The sequence below is a fragment of the Nesoenas mayeri genome (genome assembly GCF_963082525.1).
Source record: "Nesoenas mayeri genome assembly, chromosome: 30".
NCBI lineage: Eukaryota > Metazoa > Chordata > Aves > Columbiformes > Columbidae > Nesoenas > Nesoenas mayeri.
This window is the reverse complement of record NC_137564.1, coordinates 1,783,999-1,800,332: the sequence shown is the minus strand read 5'-3', so window position 1 is coordinate 1,800,332 and position 16,334 is coordinate 1,783,999. Positions and strand designations below refer to the sequence as shown.

The 16,334-nt window shown below is 64.7% G+C and overlaps 3 protein-coding genes across 3 annotated transcripts; 2 read left to right on the top strand and 1 right to left on the bottom strand.

Moving 5' to 3' along the window:
• Window positions 1-331: 331 nt before the first annotated feature.
• LIX1L (limb and CNS expressed 1 like) lies at window positions 332-7,453 on the top strand (the record flags this gene model as incomplete). Its single annotated transcript, XM_080361063.1, has 6 exons — window positions 332-608; window positions 3,499-3,662; window positions 5,272-5,412; window positions 5,657-5,752; window positions 6,417-6,494; window positions 6,955-7,453. 6 exons carry the CDS (start codon window positions 332-334, stop codon window positions 7,192-7,194), a joined length of 996 nt encoding a protein of 331 aa, XP_080217189.1. The 3' UTR covers window positions 7,195-7,453.
• A 3,281-nt stretch (window positions 7,454-10,734) lies between these two features.
• On the top strand, window positions 10,735-13,421 carry RBM8A (RNA binding motif protein 8A). Its single transcript, XM_080361289.1, has 6 exons — window positions 10,735-10,847; window positions 11,111-11,170; window positions 11,603-11,680; window positions 12,249-12,385; window positions 12,547-12,683; window positions 12,986-13,421. Exons 1-6 carry the CDS (start codon window positions 10,781-10,783, stop codon window positions 13,029-13,031), a joined length of 525 nt encoding a protein of 174 aa, XP_080217415.1. The 5' UTR covers window positions 10,735-10,780; the 3' UTR covers window positions 13,032-13,421.
• A 663-nt stretch (window positions 13,422-14,084) lies between these two features.
• Window positions 14,085-15,356, bottom strand: ANKRD34A (ankyrin repeat domain 34A; the record flags this gene model as incomplete). Its single annotated transcript, XM_080361127.1, has 1 exon — window positions 14,085-15,356. One exon carries the CDS (start codon window positions 15,354-15,356, stop codon window positions 14,085-14,087), a length of 1,272 nt encoding a protein of 423 aa, XP_080217253.1.
• Window positions 15,357-16,334: the final 978 nt, after the last annotated feature.

Here is a 16,334-nt window from a genome sequence, read left to right as displayed (position 1 = left end):
GCTGTAGTTCACATCACTTCTGCAGTATGATTGGACAGCTGCCGCCCCTCGCCGCGCCCCCTACTTGTGATTGGCGGAAGTAAAACGGGAGCGCCCCGCCCACGCCACGCCCTACAAACAAGTTGTGATTGGCCTATCCTCCCCCGTCCCGCCCACTTTCGCGATCCTTGGCCCTGCGATTGGCGCGCCGCCGCTTTCACCACCTCCCACCACCATTGGCCACCTCCCGCCGCCGCCCCGCCCCCTCCCCGCGGCGATCCCCGCGCCCATTGGCCCGCGGGGCGCTGAGTGACAGCCGCGGCGCCGCGGGCGCTCCCCGCTCAGATCGGCGATGGAGTCGGTGCGGGCGCAGCGGGCGCAGCCCGGGCTGGGCACGCTCCGCTCCCTCCGCCCCGGCGTCACCGGCGCCGCCGCCTCGGCCCCCCCGCCGCCTCCCCCCGCCGCGGGGCCGGCCCCTCCGCCCGCGCTGGGCCCGGGGCTGGCGCCGCCGCCGCTGGGGCTGCAGGGCCCGGCCGCGCCGCCGCCCCCTGGGCCGCCCGCCGTGCTCCGGGAGGCCGTGGAGGCCGTGGTGAGGAGCTTCGCCAAGCACACGCAGGGCTACGGCCGCGGTGAGCGGGGCGGGGCCGGGGGGCCGGGGTCTGCGCCGTCCCGGGGTCTGCGCCGTCCCGGGGTCTGCGCCGTCCCGTCCCGGTGAGAGCACACCGGGGGTGTCGTGTCCGTTGTGGCCCCTCAGTTCCAGCAGGACAGGGAACTGCTGAGAGAGTCCAGCGCAGCCACCAAGATGCTGCAGGGAGTGGAGCATCTCCCGTGTGAGGAAAGGCTGAGGGAGCTGGGGCTCTGGAGCTGGACAAGAGGAGCCTGAGGGGGGACTCATTGCTGGGGCTCAGGATGGCAAGGGGCAGTGTCAGGAGGATGGAGCCAGGCTCTGCTGGTGACAACCAGGGACAGGACAAGGGGCAATGGCTGCAAACTGCAACACAGGAGGTTCCGCTGGCAGATGAGAAGCAACTTGTTGGGATAAGGGTGGCAGAGCCTGGCCCAGGCTGCCCAGGGAGGGTGTGGAGTCTCCTTCTGTGCAGACATTCCAACCCGCCTGGACACCTTCCTGTGTAACCCCAGCTGGGTGTTCCTGCTCCGGGGGGCTGCGCTGGATGGGGTTTCCAGGGCCCTCCAGCCCCTCGCACCCTGGGGTTCTGTGATTTCTCCCCCGGGGCTGCTGCTTTGAGCTTTTTCTCTCTCTGTCTCACTCCCCATCTCTCCCAGTTCACAGGACGGTCCCTCCTCGCTCTGTCCCGGCATTGGGGGCTTTTCTTTGCCCCTTTTCCCCCCAGACGCCCCGTGTCCCTCCCCACCGCTGGAGGGTCTGGGACGTTCTGGGGGTGTCACCCCCTCCTTTCCCGTGTTTCAGACCCTTTGCCCAACCCTCCTTCTCCACTAATCCTCGCTCGTCTGGGATTCCTCTTCTAACCCATGTTCCTTGCTCTGTGAGTCCTTCCCCAGCACAAACTGAAGGTGCCGATCTCCCCAGGGTGCTGCTGGTTCCCCAGACCCGCTCCCCTGTGCTCCCCTTTTCCCCTCAGACCCACGGCTTTTGGGAAAAGAGGAGATTTGGAAGCCCTGTGCTGATTTCCCCGTCCCAGCTGGCGCGTTGCCCGCACGACGGGCTCCAGAGGCGACCGGGGAGCCGCCTTGGCTCTTGTCATTCGGTTCAGTGTCAGTAATAAGCTGCTTTTTTGCTGGTTTTGGAGATTTTCCTGGCGCGTGGGATGCAGAGTGAGCTTGGGAGGTGAGAACCCCCATCCAAACCCGCCTGTTTGGGGCTGTTTGTGCCAAAAACAAGAAAGCGAGGACAACCCAAGCCCATGTGCCCTTCCCTTGGGGTCCCGCGGGTTCTGGGTCCAGCTCAGGAGCGTCCCCAGGTCTCCTGTTCTTGGGAAGCTCCGTGGCCTCTTAAGCACAAACTTTTGGCTTCCTTTGGGCTTCGTTTGATGTAGGTTTTTGCTTTTGTAAGTTAGGAGAAGGAGACAAGGTCGGGGTGGGCAGGGGTTTGGGTGAAAAAGATGGTTTTTGGGTGACAACGCGGGGGTTTGGGTGACGAGACGGGTGTAGGAACTTGAGCCGGGCAGGGAGATGGAGATTTCCCGCTCGTGCTGTACCTGTAGCGGGTAAATGTGGTAAAGCTGGGGAAAACAGAGGCCGTTTGTTCTTTCCAGGCGTTTTTTAGGTGTTTTACAAGGAGGGCGCTTGTGCGGTAGCGATTTGGCCATCTCTGTGTGATTCCTTCGCTTCGACTTGACGTCGGGACGCAAAAAAAGGCTCATTTCTTCCCAAAAAGGAGGTTGTGCCCTCGGCTTTTCCTGGGGTCCCCCTGCGTTCCCTGATAGGAAAACCGCGGCTAGGAAGAGCAATTGGGGCTGGTTTGGGGGCGCGGGGTGCTGCAAATCCCGCACGCAGGCGCCCGCTCCCTCGGCCGCGTTTCGCAGGAGCTCCTGCTTTTCACATTAAAAGCACCAAAAAAAACCAACCACAGAAGCGAGAGGGGAAAAAAAACCAACCCTTAAAGCACATATTTTAGCAGCCTTGTGATGGAAAGAATCTGCCACCCCGCCCCGAACGGAGACGCCGTGCAACTGCTCTGCCTTCCCAAGCTCCCCCGCTCGGCGGCGGCTCCAGGAGCCGCTCGTGGCTTTGGCGCAGGAGCCGCTCGCAGGTTTGGCGCAGGAGCCGCTCGCTGGTTTGGCGCAGGAGCCGCTCGTGGCTTTGGCGCAGGAGCCGCTCGCAGGTTTGGCGCAGGAGCCGCTCGCGGGTTTGGCGCAGGAGCCGCTCGCGGGTTTGGCGCAGGAGCCGCTCGCGGGTTTGGCGCAGGAGCCGCTCGTTGGCCGCGGCGCTTTGCTCTGGGTGCGGATCCAGCTGGAAAACCCGCGGCTCGCGGTGACGACGTTTCTTTTATTTCCTGTAGCAGCAGTGAAATAAATAACTTAGGCTTTTTCTGTGGATAAACAACGTTTAATCCAATTCCTTGTGTTCCTTAAACACGTGTTCGTTAGAGCACAAGCAAAACAGCGCTGGGTGCGCGGGGGATTCGCTCCGCCCAGCACGCACACCTTTAACAATAAGAAGTGTGCTTAGATACAGTAAGGTGTTACATATTCATAACGACCCCAGGAACGCCTGTACAGAGTTGAATTGAAGAAATGTCCTTTAAAAAGGAGAACATAACTGTGCGGGTTTGGGCTGCTGCCCAAAAATTTGGCGCTGCTTAAAACCGCCTTCTGCAGAGACCGATTACCAAACCCAGCGGCTTCAGCGCTGGCGTCCCAACCGGGACGGAAAGAGCTTTGTGTAAGGAAGCTCACCCGGGTTTAACCTGCGAGGGGGCTCTGCGCCGGGACGCTTCTCCTCCCTCCGGTGGCTCCGCGTGGCTCCGTCGCGGCGCGTTGAGGCAGTTGGGGCGTTCCGGGTTCCTCGGCCCCACGTCAAGCCCGGCTCTGTTTGCAGTGAACGTGGTGGAGGCCCTGCAGGAGTTCTGGCAGATGAAGCAGTCGCGCGGCGCCGACCTGAAGAACGGGGCGCTGGTCGTGTACGAGATGGTGCCGTCCTCCAGCCCGCCCTACGTCTGCTACGTCACCCTGCCCGGCGGCAGCTGCTTCGGCAGCTTCCAGGTACGTCCCTGCTCTGCTTGTTAACCCAATCTGGGTGCTCAGGTACATCCCTGCTCCCCTAATTAACCCAATCTGGGTGCTCAGGTACATCCCTGCTCTCCTCATTAACCCAATCTGGGTGCTCAGGTACATCCCTGCTCTCCTCATTAACCCAATCTGGGTGCTCAGGTACATCCCTGCTCTCCTCATTAACCCAATCTGGGTGCTCAGGTACATCCCTGCTCTCCTCGTTAACCCAATCTGGGTGCTCAGGTACCATCCCTGCTCTCCTCATTAACCCAATCTGGGTGCTCAGGTACCATCCCTGCTCTCCTCATTAACCCAATCTGGGTGCTCAGGTACATCCCTGCTCCCCTAATTAACCCAATCTGGGTGCTCAGGTACATCCCTGCTCTCCTCATTAACCCAATCTGGGTGCTCAGGTACCATCCCTGCTCTCCTCGTTAACCCAATCTGGGTGCTCAGGTACCATCCCTGCTCTCCTCATTAACCCAATCTGGGTGCTCAGCTCCCAGGTACATCCCTGCTCCCCTAATTAACCCAATCTGGGTGCTCAGCTCCCAGGTACATCCCTGCTCTCCTCATTAACCCAATCTGGGTGCGCAGGTACCATCCCTGCTCTCCTCATTGACTCAATCTGGGTGCTCAGGTACCATCCCTGCTCTCCTCATTAACCCAATCTGGGTGCTCAGGTACCATCCCTGCTCTCCTTGTTAACCCAATCTGGGTGCTCAGGTACCATCCCTGCTCTCCTCATTAACCCAATCTGGGTGCTCAGCTCCCAGGTACGTCCCTGCTCTCCTCATTAACCCAATCTGGGTGCTCAGCTCCCAGGTACGTCCCTGCTCTCCTCATTTGGGCACTCAGAGAATCTTTTCCCCACGGAATTAGGTATTTTGTGGCGGGCACAAGCGCTTTCCTGCCCGTGTGAAGCTCCGCCTGTGACCCGTTCCATTTCAAACTGCTTAATAAGTGTTTCTGATTGTCCGGCTTCAACCTGGGAAGGTTTGGCTCTAGATTTGGGTGTATTCCCTGCACATTGAGGGAAAATACGGCCTATTGGAGGAAACCGTCAGACTGGCCGGTTTGGGGAATTCCTCCTCCTTCCCAGTTCAAAGCACTGGGATTTATTTACGGGATGGTAGAGCCCGATTTCCCCGCAGGGGCTCCGGCTGTGACCCAGACCCTCTTCCCAGGGTGCCGAAGGACTCGAGAAGTCAAAGCGCAGCAGTGAATCAATAACTCTTCCCCTTCTTTCTGTTTAAAAGGAAAAGGTCCAACCCAGGCACTTCACCCGAAACATTAAGGTCCAAAAATCACAGCGGGTCCCGCTGCGTTTCGCGTTCCCTCATTAATCTCTCATCTTCGTTTGACGAACGTTTCCAAAAGAGGCGCCTGGAGCAGCTCCGGTCCCGAGATCGGCCCTCGCGCCTTGGAGCCGTTGGGTTGTGTTTTGCCTTTAAGCCGGTGATGTGGTTTGGCGCCGGCTGATGGGTTCAGGACGTCTGAGAGCAGCGACGGCCCCAAACCGCCCCCAACTCCCGTGGTTCGTGTGAAGTGTGGTCACCGCGCCGTCTGTCTGTCCTGACACCGTCTGTGTCGCCCCCAGTTCTGCCCGACCAAGGCCGAGGCGCGACGGAGCGCGGCCAAGATCGCGCTGATGAACTCGGTGTTCAACGAGCACCCCTCGCGGCGCATCACGGACGAGTTCATCGAGAAGAGCGTCTCGGAGGCGCTGGCGTCTTTCAACGTAAGGCTTCCCGCTGCCCCGGGACGGGGACGGGGGGACCCAACGTCGGGTTTGCTCTTACAGCTGGAGCTCTTCATGGCGGGCTGCGGTTTTCGGTGGCTTCTGAGTGTTAAAACCTCATCCTTATCCTCCTGCTGCCCCCGCGGCCCCAGCTGCCCTCGCGCTCGCGTGCAGGGCTGGCAGGGCAGGACAACAGCCTCCCGCTTGGTCGGGAATCGCGTTTCCATGTGCAAATCCCCTGCAGGGCAACCGGGAGGAGGCCGACAACCCCAACACCGGCATCGGCGCGTTCCGCTTCATGCTGGAGTCCAACAAGGGCAAATCCATGCTGGAGTTCCAGGTACCGCGCGCCATTCAACGCCGCGGCTCCGGGTTCAGCACAAAAGTGGGGTTTTCCAAACGCAGCTCGGGGTTCGTGCCGCTTTGTGCAGCGCGAAATACTTGGGATCGGGCTTTTCTCTGCGAGCCGGGGAGCATCTTCCATCCAAACCCACTGTGGTTGTGGAATACGCGTCTTGACGAGCGTCGTTACGTTGAGCAGACGTGGAGATGAGGTCCCGAGGGACGTGGGGCAGTGCTGGGGGGGTTCGTGGTTGGACTCTGTGATTTTAAAGCTCTTTTCCAACCAGAACGACTCTGAATCCTTTTAATCTAAACTGGGGCTTCCAAAGTAACTGGAAGCAATTGTTGTGCAGCCCAAGCGCGCAGAGGAACGCGCCGGGCGCCGCCGCGCGGGCCGCAGCGGGTCTGGTTTCTGTGCGAGCAGGAGAGGCCCCGCTTTGCTTCTCTGTTTGATCGCCCTTAGCTCATTAACACTGCACACCTTCCCCTCGCAGCCCCGGGGCTGCAAACACGAGCTCGCTCTGCCATCCTCCCCGCGCGACCGAGCGGGCGGGATCTCGCCGTGTCGCCCCCACTGGGACGATCGCGACGCTGACCCGCGTCCCCACGTCCCTGCATCCCCGCGTCCCCGCGTCCCCGGCACTGACTCTGTTGCGTTGCAGGAGCTGATGACCGTGTTCCAGCTGCTGCACTGGAACGGCAGCCTGAAGGCCATGCGGGAGCGGCAGTGCTCGCGCCAGGTGAGCTGTCCCTGTGCCGGGTGAGCTGTCCCTGTGCCGGGTGAGCTGTCCCTGTGCCGGGTGAGCTGTCCCTGTGCCAGGTGAGCTGTCCCTGTGCCGGGTGAGCTGTTCCTGCACCAGGTGAGCTGTCCCCATGCCGGGTGAGCTGTCCCTGCACCGGGTGAGCTGTCCCCGTGCCGGGTGAGCTGTCCCCACACCCGTGACAACCGCCGCCTTGCAGTCACAGAGCCGTGGGGGCGGAGGAGAGCTTTGGGATCGAGCCCACCCCATGTCCTGAGAACCTCATCTCCGTCTTTAAACCCTCCGGGGATGGTGACCCGGCACTTCAGCCTCTTCCAACACCCAACAACCCTTTTGTAGATAAATTCCCCCAAATTTCCAACCTCGGCCCCCTCCCCGTGCTCCAGCCCCTCCCCATGTGTTTGCTGAGCCCCCCGCGTGTCCCCTGTCCCCGTCACAGGAGGTGCTGGCCCACTACTCGCACCGCGCGCTGGACGACGACATCCGCAACCAGATGGCGCTGGACTGGGTGAACCGGGAGCAGGGCAGCCCGGGCGCGCTGGCGCGGGAGCTGGCGGCCACGGAGCGCGAGCTGGACGACGCGCGGCTGGCGGGGAAGGAGCTGCGCTTCCACAAGGAGAAGAAGGACATCCTGACGCTGGCCGCGGGGCAGCTGGGCAGCGCGCAGCCCTCCTGCTAGGGCCTGCAGCGAAACCCGGCCTGCAGCCGCGATCCTGCCGGGACCCGGAGCGAACGCCATCCTGCAGCCGCGATCCTGCCAGGACCTGCGAATAAACCCGATCCTGCAGCCCTGATCCTGCCAGGACCTGGAGCGAACGCCATCCTGCAGCTCTGATCCTGCCAGGACCTGCGGGTGAACCTGATCCTGCAGCCGCGATCCTGCCAGGACCTGCGAATAAACCCGATCCTGCAGCCCTGATCCTGCCAGGACCTGCGAATACACCTGATCCTGCAGCCCTGATCCTGCCAGGACCTGCGGGTGAACCTGATCCTGCAGCCGCGATCCTGCCGGGACCTGGAGCGAACGCCATCCTACAACCCTGATCCTGCCAGGGCCTGCGAATAAACCCGATCCTGCAGCCCTGATCCTGCCAGGACCCGGAGCGAACGCCATCCTGCAGCCACGTTCATGCCAGGACCTGGAGCAAAGCTGATCCTACAGCCCTCCTGCCAGGACCTGCAAATAAACCCCATCCTGCAGCCCTGATCCTGCCAGGACCTGCGGGTGAACCCGATCCTGCAGCCCTGATCCTGCCAGGATCCTGCAGTAAACTCGCTCGTGCAGCCCTTTGATCCACAGGTCCATCGGGGGTTCGTCTCCTCTGACTGTCACCTCTTCAGAATCACGGCCCGTTTGCACATTTTTAACCTTTTTTTTAAAGAAACAACACCCTGTACAGATTTTTAAACTTCAGTCCTCGAGTTTTACACTTTAATCCTTGATTTTTACACTTTAATCCTTGATTTTTACACTTTAATCCTTAATTTTTACACTTTAATCCTTGATTTTTACACGTTAAGGCTCGCGTCTCGCCCCTCTGCTCCCCTGGGTAGCTCCTCGTGTCGCTTTTCTGTTAAAAAATGGCATTAAAACCAACGTATTTTGGGGATTGCCACCGCCGGCCCGTCCCCGGCACCGTCTGCTCAGCGCCGTTCCCCAAAATGGGCCACTTTGCCCCAAACTGCGGTTCCTTGGCGCTGCGCGGCACCCGGACCCGCTTCGGGCCGCTTCTCTCCTGTTTCTGTGCTCTAGGCCGGGTCTGGCAAAGCTCCGGCTCGGGAAGGACGCTGATCCAGAGCCAAAGAGCCGCGGCGCTCCCGTTAACGCGGCCGCGCGGGAAACGCTGCCAAGCGCCCGGAAGGGGCTGGAAACCATAAAAACACCCAAAAACGATTTAAAACCCGGGGTTTTCTTTTGGCCAGACTTAAATCCGGGGGAGCAGCCCCCAGGGCTCTGGGTCCAGGCTTAGGCGGGACTTGTGTCTGTTCAGCTTGTAGGACCTACTTAATGCTTGGTGTAAATAACGCACCGGACAACAAGTTCCAAGGTAATGAAGGGATCAGATTGGGCGGTTTTAATTAGTCTTTGCTCTGGGGGTTTTCCTGGGTTTAGGCCGGTGTGGCTGAGCTCAGATCCCAGCCCAGCGGGCCGGGTTTTGCTCCAAGCCCACGTTGCAGTTTTTTGCTGCCCCAGACCTGCTGGAAACGTCGTTATTTGGAGAAACATGTGGAGAGGCGGACGCGCTGGTCCGGCCCAAAGCCAGGCTTAGCATGGCCAAGGTTAAGCTTAGCACGGCCAAGGTTAAGCTTGGCCTGAGTTTCTGAGCGCGTTGGAGGGGAAGCTGTTGAGCTCCTCTCTTGCAGACACAAGTCTTGCTTAATAAACTGAGCTGAACCCTGTAAAGCAGAGCGCGGCTGCAGGTAAAGCTCAGACTAAGGTTTGGCCCCAGCTCTTCTCCGCCAGATCCCACGGTCTGGCCCTTCGCCAGGCCCAATTTACACCATTTTCCCCCAGCAGTCCCCCTATATGCACTATTTTTAGAAAGCAATCACTCCCTGTTCCTCGTCCAACATGTCCAGACTAAGCCTAGACGCTGTTAGGTTTAAAAGCCGCCCTTTGTGACTTAGGCTCGTCTCCCAGCTGGAGTTGGCAGCCGGAGCGGCGCCCGCCTGCGCTCAGCCCTTTCCTTTCCCGTTTTCTGTGGTTTTAGCCCCGGAAGCGGCGGGCGCGGCGGCGGGACGGGCAGCGCGGACGGGCAGCGCGGGCGCACCCGCGGGCTGTGCCGGGGGCCCCGGAGCGCTGACCCGGGTCCTGAGCGCTGCGCGGCGCCGCGGTTGTGTGAGCCGGGTCCTGAGCGCTGCGCGGCGCCGCGGTTGTGTGAGCCGGGTCCTGAGCGCTGCGCGGCGCCGCGGTTGTGTGAGCCGGGTCCTGAGCGCTGCGCGGCGCCGCGCTCGTGTGAGCCGGGTCCTGAGCGCTGCGCGGCGCCGCGCTCGTGTTCTCGTCGCAGTGAGACAGTTTGGGGCGGTTTCCTCTGCTTTGCGATGCGCGTGGACAAACGCGCCTGCGGGCGCCCTGGGCTGGGTTCCATCTCCACCCCGCGCTGGCCGCGTTTGGTGCTCGGGTTCAACCGCTTTGCTGGGGTTCAGGGCCCTCCGCGCTGGGCCTGGGACGGTGCTTTGTGGCTTTTGCTTTGCCCGGTCCGGTGTTTTTAACTCAGTGACGCAAAAAGCGCTTTTGCGCATCAGGAATTTAATGTCCCCGTGACTGTGACTCCGGACGCGCTTGGAGGGCGAGAAGCGGGACAGATCCGGGTTTTCTCAGCACCCAAAGGGCGGCTCTTCCCTGTCACCCCAGTGACCACCAGCACGTCCCAGTTTAGGGGCCACAAGGGGCCACGTCGCCCTTCCCAACATGGTGGCGCCAGCGGGGCGAGAGGCCGTGACCTCCTCAAGATGGCGGCGGCGGCGCTTCCGCCACGCGCGCTTCCCCAAGATGGCGGAGACGGCGCTTCCGCCACACTCAGCCCCAAGATGGCGGACTGAGCCCTTCCGCCACGCTCCCTCCCTAAGATGGCGGCGACGGCGCTTCCGCCACACTCCCTAAGATGGCGGACTGAGCCCTTCCGCCACGCTCCCCCCCAAGATGGCGGAGACGGCGCTTCCGCCACACTCCCCCCTAAGATGGCGGACTGAGCTCTTCCGCCACACTCCCCCCCAAGATGGCGGACTGAGCCCTTCCGCCACGCTCCCTCCCTAAGATGGCGGAGACGGCCCTTCCGCCACACTCCCTAAGATGGCGGACTGAGCCCTTCCGCCACGCTCCACCCTAAGATGGCGGACTGAGCCCTTCCGCCACGCTCCCCCCTAAGATGGCGGACTGAGCCCTTCCGCCACACTCCCTCCCTAAGATGGCGGAGACGGCGCTTCCGCCACACTCCCCCTAAGATGGCGGACTGAGCCCTTCCGCCACACTCCCCCCCAAGATGGCGGAGACGGCGCTTCCGCCACGCTCCCTCCCTAAGATGGCGGACTGAGCCCTTCCGCCACACTCCCTCCCTAAGATGGCGGAGACGGCGCTTCCGCCACGCTCCCTCCCTAAGATGGCGGACTGAGCCCTTCCGCCACACTCCCCCCAAGATGGCGGAGACGGCGCTTCCGCCACGCTCCCTCCCTAAGATGGCGGACGGAGCCCTCTCCAAGATGGCGGCGGCACTTCCGGCGCGTTTCCCGGCGCGCCCCGCGGCGGCGGCAGACAGAGCGGCAAGATGGCGGACGTGCTGGACCTGCATGAGGCCGGAGGCGAAGATTTCGCCATGGACGAGGATGGCGACGGTGAGAGCGGCGCCGCGGCCGCCCTGAGCCCGCCTGGCCCCGCCGCCCCGCTCCCCCGCTCCCCCCGGCCCTGAGCCCCCCCGGCCCCGCCGCCCCGCTCCCCCCGGCCCCGCTCCCCCGCTCCCCCCGGCCCCGCTCCCCCGCTCCCCCCGGCCCCGCTCCCCCCGCTCCCGCTCCCCCGCCGGTGCCCCGCGGGGCCGGGTCCCGCCGCCCCGTCCCGGGCGCTCCCCTCGGCCGCGGCCCGACGCGCTGTGTCCCCGCAGAGAGCATCCACAAGCTGAAGGAGAAAGCCAAGAAGCGCAAGGGCCGCGGGTTCGGCTCAGGTGAGGCGGCTCCCGCGGTTCGGGGCGGCTCCCGCGGTTCGCGGCTGCCCGGGGCCTGCTGGCCCGGCCTGGGCCTCCGGCTCCCCGCTCCGCCTCACCCCGCCCTCCCTCTTCCCCTCATTTCTCTCTTTCTCCCCATTTCTCTCTCCCCCCCCCTATTTCTCTCTCCCCCCCCCCATTTCTCTCTCCCCCCCCCATTTCTCTCTTTCCCCCCATTTCTCTCTTCCCCCCCGATTTCTCTCTTTCCCCCCATTTCTCTCTTTCCCCCCCATTTCTCTCTTTCCCCCCCATTTCTCTCTTTCCCCCCCATTTCTCTCTTTCCCCCCCATTTCTCTCTTTCCCCCCCATTTCTCTCTTTCCCCCCCTATTTCTCTTCCCCCCCCCCGTTTCTCCCCCCCCATTTCTCCCCCCCTCCCCCGCCGTGTCCCGCAGAGGAGGGCTCCCGCGCGCGTGCCCGTGAGGATTACGACAGCGTGGAGCAGGACGGGGACGAGCCGGGGCCGCAGCGCTGTGAGTATCGCGGGGGCACCTCCCCCCGGCTCTGCTGGGGTTAGTCCCGGCTCAGCTGGGGTTAGTCCCCGCTCTGTTGGGGATAGTCCCGGCTCTGTTGGGGATAGTCCCCGCTCTGTTGGGGATAGTCCCGGCTCTGTTGGGGATAGTCCCGGCTCTGTTGGGGATAGTCCCGGCTCTGTTGGGGATAGTCCCCGCTCTGTTGGGGATAGTCCCGGCTCTGTTGGGGATAGTCCCCGCTCTGTTGGGGATAGTCCCGGCTCTGCTGGGGTTAGTCCTGGCTCTGCTGGGGTTAGTCCCGGCTCAGCTGGGGTGAGTCCCCGCTCTGCTGGGGTGAGTCCCGGCTCTGTTGGGGTTAGTCCCCGCTCTGCTGGGGTTAGTCCCGGCTCTGCTGGGGTTAGTCCCGGCTCTGCTGGGGTTAGTCCCGGCTCTGCTGGGGTTAGTCTCGGCTCTGCTGGGGTTAGTCCCGGCTCTGTTGGGGTTAGTCCCGGCTCAGCCCGGCACCGCGGGCTCTGCGTTCTCCCGCGGCTCGTCCTGCGCTCAATGACCTGGGGTGTCGTTGCCCCAGCGGTGGAAGGCTGGATCCTGTTCGTCACGGGCGTCCACGAGGAGGCGACGGAGGAGGACATCCACGACAAGTTCGCCGAGTACGGCGAGATCAAGAACATCCACCTCAACCTGGACAGACGGACGGGCTACCTGAAGGTAGGACAGACGGCAGGGGGGGCACCCCGACCCCCCCCGAGCTTTTCGGCCGCTTCGCCGCCCCCGTTTCCCCTCGAAGCCGCGGACACGGTGCTGGTTCTGATCCCGCTCCCCGGATCGAGGGGCTGGGGGGTGGTTGTGATTTTGGGGCTCCCCCCCAGGGCTACACGCTGGTGGAGTACGAGACGTACAAGGAGGCGCAGGCGGCCATGGAGGGGCTGAACGGGCAGGAGCTCATGGGGCAGCCCATCAGCGTGGACTGGTGCTTCGTGCGCGGGCCGCCCAAGAGCAAGCGGAGGTGAGGGACGGGCCTGGAGCCCCCTGGTTCCGGTCTAAATCCCCCTGGTTCTGGCTTAAATCCACCCTTTTCCAGTTTAAACCCACCTTTTCCCAGTTTAACCCCCTTTCCCCAGTTTAATCAGAGCTTTTCCCAGTTTAAGCCCAGCTCTCCCTAGTTTAGCCCCGCTTTCCCCAGTTTAAAGCCCGGCTTTTCCCGGTTTGAGCCCGGCTTTTCCCGGTTTGAGCCCGGCTTTTCCCGGTTTGAGCCCAGCCTTCCCCGGTTTAAGCCCAGCTTTCTAAGCGCAGCTTTTCGTCCGGCAGGGGCGGGCGCCGGCGCAGCAGGAGTCCCGACCGGCGCCGCCGGTGATGGAGCCGCGGTTGGTTGGTGCCGGAGCCGCGGTTGGTGCCGGAGCCGCGTTGGTGCCGGAGCCGCGTTGGTCCCCAGCGCCGCCCTGGGGGAAGCGGGAGGGAACTGGGGGGGAGGGGCCGCCGGACCGTTCGTCGCTTCGGCCAGTTTGCTTCTTTTACCCTTTTTCTTGGTTTTGATCAAGAAAACGCGACGAAGAAGCGAAGGCGGAGCCCTTGGGCTCATGGTCACTCGGTTTTGGGGCGAATTCGCCCCGTTTTGGCCCAAACCACAAGGTTTGTCGCCCCGGGCGCGACCCGGGGCCGCTGTTCCTGGTTCCTGAGCTCTGGGGGTTTGTTCAGACTCGGCCTTTTAAATGAATCCCGTTTTGTGTAAAAAACAATTGTCTTCTCGTTATTGTCTTTAATTGAACGTTGTTGGAGCCGCGAGCGCCGCGCGCTGCCCTGCGCAGTTAGACCGGCCTGAAAGCCGCTTGTGTCGCTGAGCCGGCTCTTGATCGCGGTTCTTAATCCCGGTTTTGATCTTGGTTCTTGATCCCGGGTTTGATCTCGGTTCTTGATCCCGTTTTGATCTCGGTTCTTAGTCCTGGTTTTGATCTCGGTTCTTGATCCCGGGGCTCCCAGTAAAACAAATTGTTTAAAAAAAGCCGTTTGTCCTCAAAATGACCCTTTGGAAGCGACGGGTTTATTTACGGAGCCTTTATTCACCAGGACACCGACAGCGTCTGCCCCCCCACCCCCCCCAATGCGCCCCCCACTGGGACCCCGCACCCCAAACTGGGGGGAGACCCCCGCGGTGGGGGGTGGGGGGAACTCCGGCTCCTGAAGGAATTTGGGGTCGTGCAAAGTTTCTGCCGGCGGCAGCGACGGAAGAATCGGCGGGCGCTGCGGCCATCAGTAGGCTTCAGAGTGAACGCGCCGCCACCTGCATGAGGGGGCCCTGCGGTGGCACCGGAGCGGCCAGGGGGGCGTCAGACCAGCTTCGGGGGGTCCCTAAAGACACCGTGAGCGGGACCCAGGCGTCCGGGCGCCACCTGTTGCCGGGGTCGGGGCGCTAAGGCCCCGGCTCGGGCGCCAGCGCGCTCTGGAAGTTCACGAGCAGCCGCAGCTCCTCGGGCTGCATCGAGTGGCGCCGCAGCAGCTTCCGGCGGCCCTTGGGCGAGGGGGGGCCCGGGGGCGGCGCGCGGGGGGGCGGCAGGGGGGGCAGGAACCTGCCGGGCGCCCAGGGCTCCAGCAGGAGGGTCCCGGAGCCGCGGCGCTCCAGCAGCCCCGGGGGGCGCCGGCGGGCGCCGGGCGGGGACGGTTCGCCGCTCTGGGGGAGCCCCTCGCTCTCGGGGGGGTCCCGGCGCGCTTTGCCCCCCCGCGGCGTGTCGGGGGCCGTGTTGCGGCGCGGCGGCGGTTGCGGAGCGGGCGGGGGGACGCGCTCGGCCCAGGCGGCCCCCGGCAGCCCCGCCGCCTCCCGGCCCTCCACGCTGTGCCGGCGCGGCCGCCCGCCCAGCCCCAGCCCCTCCAGCCCCGGCACCAGCCGCTCGGCCGCGGCCCCGCGCGGCCCCTCGGCCGCCAGCCCCCAGGGCTCGGAGTTGAGGCGCTTGAGCGGCCGCCCCCGCGCGGCCCGGGGGAGGTCGGGGCCGGCGGCGCCGGGCGGCGCGGGGGGGAAGCAGAAGATGTCCCGTTCCTCCTCCTTCTCGCTGCCCGCGGGCGACGCCGCCGCCCGCACCTCGATGTCCGAGGGCGACATGCAGCCCCCCGGCGAGCGCTTCCCCTCCGGCCCCGGCGACGGCGGCGAGTTGAGGTACTGGCGGGTGGTTTTGGTCCCCGAGGGGGACGTGTCGGTGGTGATGATGATCACCTCCTTCCCCCGCGCCTTGCAGGCGTCCAGCAGCACCCGCAGCGTCTCCCGCTCCCCGCGCTCCACCGCGTAAACCAAGGCCGAGGCGCCGGCGTAATCGCGGGCGCTGGGGTCGGCGCCGTGTGCCAGCAGCACCGCGGCCACGCCGGGCCCGGCGCCCTGGGCGCACGCGTGCATCAGCGCCGTCTTGCCCGTCTTGTCGGGGATGTTGGGGTCGGCGCCGTTCTCCAGCAGGTACCGCACCATGCGCGGCTGCTCCGGCGGGTCGGCGTAGTCGGCACCGCACGCCGCCATCAGGGCCGTGTGCCCGGCGGCGTTGCCCTCGTTGATGTAGGCGCCCCCCTCCAGCAGCAGCCGCGTCAGCCGGAATTTGCCCTGGGCCACGGCGCGCAGCAGGGCCGAGCCGTCGGCCGGTAACGTGGCGGCGGCGCCGGGCGGCCCGGTGGCACCGGGGGCGCGGCGGACGGGGCTGGGCATGGCGGCGTTCACGGCAGCGGGGGCGTGTGACGGTCCCCAGGTGTCACCTGCTCACTGCAACGGGACACGGCGCAGGTCGGATCCCCCCGCAAACCTCCGGGATGGGGTCCCTGCCTCAGTTTCCCCGGCTGGGTCCCACGAGGGGACGGTTCCCGCAGGTGCCACCACCCGGCGCAGCCCGCGGTCCCTGGGCCTTCCCGCTGTGTCCCCGGCCCGTGTCCCCATCCCCCTGCACCCCATCCCCCCGTCCCCTTCCACACCCCCAAATGCCCTCCTGCGCCCCCTCCGCACCCCCTGCCTGTGCCCCCCGCCCGTGCCCCCCTGCGGTGTCCCCTCCTGCCCCCGTGCCCCACCCGCTCCCGCATCCCTGCCCGCACCGTTCCCATGGTGACCGCGGCTCATCCCGCTGCTCAGCTCTGACCCGACAAGAAAATGGGGGAGAAACGGCCGCCCCCCATTTCACCCCCCGGTTCCCCCGCCCGGCTCTGCCCCCCCCCCAGACAGCGGCACTGCCGGGCCCGGGCCTGGCGCTCAGGGCTGCGCCACCCGCGCGGGGGGGCACCCCGAGAGGAGACTCCCCCGCCGCCCCTCTGCCCATCCCCTCCCGCGTTACCATGGCAGCCGGAGCAGCGCATCCCCCAGCGCCGGGTCCCGGTCCCCGCGCTCCCGGGGCCGGACGTGCCGGGGCCGTCGCCCCGCGGCCGCCATCCCGGCCCGGCTGCGGCGGAGCGGGCGGGGGGAGGCAGGGGAGGTTATTTGGAGGGTTCTTCCCCCCCCCGCGTCGCTATTTTTGGCGGCTGCCGGCGCGGGGGGCGCGGCGGATGAATCACCCGGCGGCGCAGGCGGCGACGCACCCGCTGCGCGGAGCTGAGCCGAGCTGAGCCGAGCTGAGCCGAGCTGAGCGGAGCTGAGCTGAGCGGAGCTGAGCCGAGCTGAGCCGAGCTGAGCCGAGCTGAGCGGAGCGGAGCTGAGCGGAGC

Excerpts from the sequence above, each read along its gene's own strand:
- RBM8A (XM_080361289.1), top strand. The coding sequence starts at position 10,781 with ATGGCGGACGTGCTGGACCTGCATGAGGCCGGAGGCGAAGATTTCGCC. Across the intron at positions 11,171-11,602 it reads GGGCCGCGGGTTCGGCTCAG|AGGAGGGCTCCCGCGCGCGT; the intron begins GTGAGGCGGCTC and ends CGTGTCCCGCAG. Across the intron at positions 11,681-12,248 it reads CGAGCCGGGGCCGCAGCGCT|CGGTGGAAGGCTGGATCCTG; the intron begins GTGAGTATCGCG and ends TCGTTGCCCCAG.